General features: G+C 33.2%; 1 protein-coding gene across 1 annotated transcript in view; it reads left to right on the top strand.

The window, feature by feature from the left end:
* LOC107571165 (SLAM family member 9-like) overlaps positions 1-1,699 on the top strand; it is a 7,143-nt gene extending 5,444 nt beyond the window's left edge. Inside the window, exon 5 of the mRNA XM_016257451.1 lies at positions 1,650-1,699. Coding sequence (XP_016112937.1) covers positions 1,650-1,699 — 50 coding nt within the window. The remainder of the gene's footprint in view (positions 1-1,649) is intronic.
* The last annotated feature ends 556 nt before the right edge of the window (positions 1,700-2,255 follow it).

Genomic DNA, 2,255 nt, shown 5'->3' on the forward strand with positions numbered 1-2,255 from the left:
GGTGTTCTGTTGTTGGATGTAATAATGAACATAGCAGTCGTCGTTTACTCCCAACACTCCCGATCATTTGTGATCCAGCTTCACCTACAGAAGAAGTGAATTTAAAGTTTTTTTTAATGAATCTTTGCAAATCGCCTTTCCTAATAATGTGCTAATACGCAAGTTTCATGATAAATAAAACAGTCTCTCTGAGAGCAGCTCGGAAGAGAGGGGCGGGGTCAGCAGAGCTCATTAACATTTAAAGGAAAATGCTACAAAACGGCTTGCTCTGAAAAGAGCTGTTTTTGACAGGGTAAAATATGTGTTTTTTACACTACCATTGAGAAATTTTAACCAAACTATGTTACAGACTTTTCATTAAGACCCTAAAGAACTTTAAAGAAAGATCAACTTGTGGAAAATGGGCATCTGATGACCCTTTTAAAGGTTTTTAATGAGTTCAAAAAAGTATTTATTATAAACGGAGTACAAACCAACCGCTCACCCTTCGACACATTACTGTCACAGACACGTGACCAAAATGAATAGAGGAGAGAAACGTTCAGGGGCAGAAAAGAACAGAAAAGACTAAGGGGAAAAGAAAAGCAATGCATTAAAATGAGGACAGCAATGTCTAAGTGAACTAACAGAAATAGGTAAGCTTACCCTATTATTATTATTTTTTCATTGTAAATCATGAAGAGGGCAAAGTGTTTAACATTATATCCCTTCATTTCTGTGTATCTCTATTACTCAAAAAATTAAAAAAGTCACGATATGCTTGTGAATGGGTTAGGGTTAGGGTTGGATTTACATTTGATTGGAAATGAGAAGATTGTTAACAATATAAACTAGCCACGTTTTGCAGAACATTGCTGTTTTCAGAACTCTTGCTACTTTATACTTCAGTACAAAACAATGCTAAACTTTAACAAAAAAATGATTTTTAAATGTTATGTTAGGGGTTTTATAATGTCTTAAAATACATGCAAAACAGGCAAAATAAAGTCCAACACTTCACTTGCTCCTTTGAGTGTGCGAGCACCCCACAATCTGATTGGTCTGCACTCCTTCATTAATCCTATAGTGCACCTGTGAATCGGTACCATTTACCTACAGATGGAGTACAAACTCAAATAAACACAAATAAATGTTAAATAAAAAATATATTTAAATAAAGAAATATATTTTAAGGTAAATTAAATACAATACTTAAATTCAATAAAATAAGCACAATAAACAAATATAAGGCTGCTACAATAAATCTAAAAGCAAAACGTGAAAAGTGCTATATTATGGAGTAGAAATGGTAAATGAGACAATGAATGTTCCTCTGCTGCCATCTAGTTGTCATAGTGGGAATATCATGACATTAATTTTAATAGTATTTGTTTTTCTACCAGGTGTCAGAAATGTTCCACTTAAGCATGGCACATTTTCCATTAATTGTCTCTATAAGTAAAAATGAAAAAAATACAAATGTTCTTTAAAGCGTATTTTACATACAGTGTTCTCATTTAATATAAAAATGTACAAAAATATGAATAACTTTGAGGTGAATGAATAATGAATTGCTTGCAGGGAGTTTTCTGCGGGGGTTAGGGGCTAGAATACAGGGGGGCGCCAGCACTGATCTTGCATACCCCTCAGCAAATGTGCAGTTGTGACCCTGGTTCTGGTTTATAACATCAGATCCAGAAGAGCCGAACAGGGTGTTTGATTGCTGATTTTTACAGTCTTTCTGTATTCCTCTTCCTAAAATACTTGATCTGAACTTTGTTTGTTAGTTTGAATCTTAATATAAGAAATGGCTAAAAACACATCTCTTACATCTTTATTTGACCCTCTAACTCTAGCACTCTCTATTCTAATTCTATTTGATCTATTTCTTTTCTTTTTTTTTAATTGATTTTACATTAAAAAAAACACATGACCCTCTAACACTTGCACTCTCTATTCGTTTTCTAACTGCTTGTTTTCTTTAAAAAGGCCTTTAACACTAGCTTTCTCTTTTCTTTTTTTCTGTTCTATCTACTTATTTTCTTTTTATTATATGTTTATGTTTTATATATATATATGTGTGTGTGTGTGACCCTGGACCACAAAACCAGTCTTAAGTCGCTGGAGTATATTTGTAGTATATATATATATATATATGTACTGCATTAGGCTAACTGAGACTTATCACAGCACTTGCATATTATTGCTCTTTTGTTGGTTTTGATGTCTTGATGTGCTGTGCAATATATCGAAATATCGCAAATGTACATATCGGA

The sequence above is a fragment of the Sinocyclocheilus grahami genome, unplaced genomic scaffold, assembly GCF_001515645.1.
Source record: "Sinocyclocheilus grahami isolate Dianchi unplaced genomic scaffold, SAMN03320097.WGS_v1.1 scaffold1556.1, whole genome shotgun sequence".
NCBI classification, from domain to species: domain Eukaryota; kingdom Metazoa; phylum Chordata; class Actinopteri; order Cypriniformes; family Cyprinidae; genus Sinocyclocheilus; species Sinocyclocheilus grahami.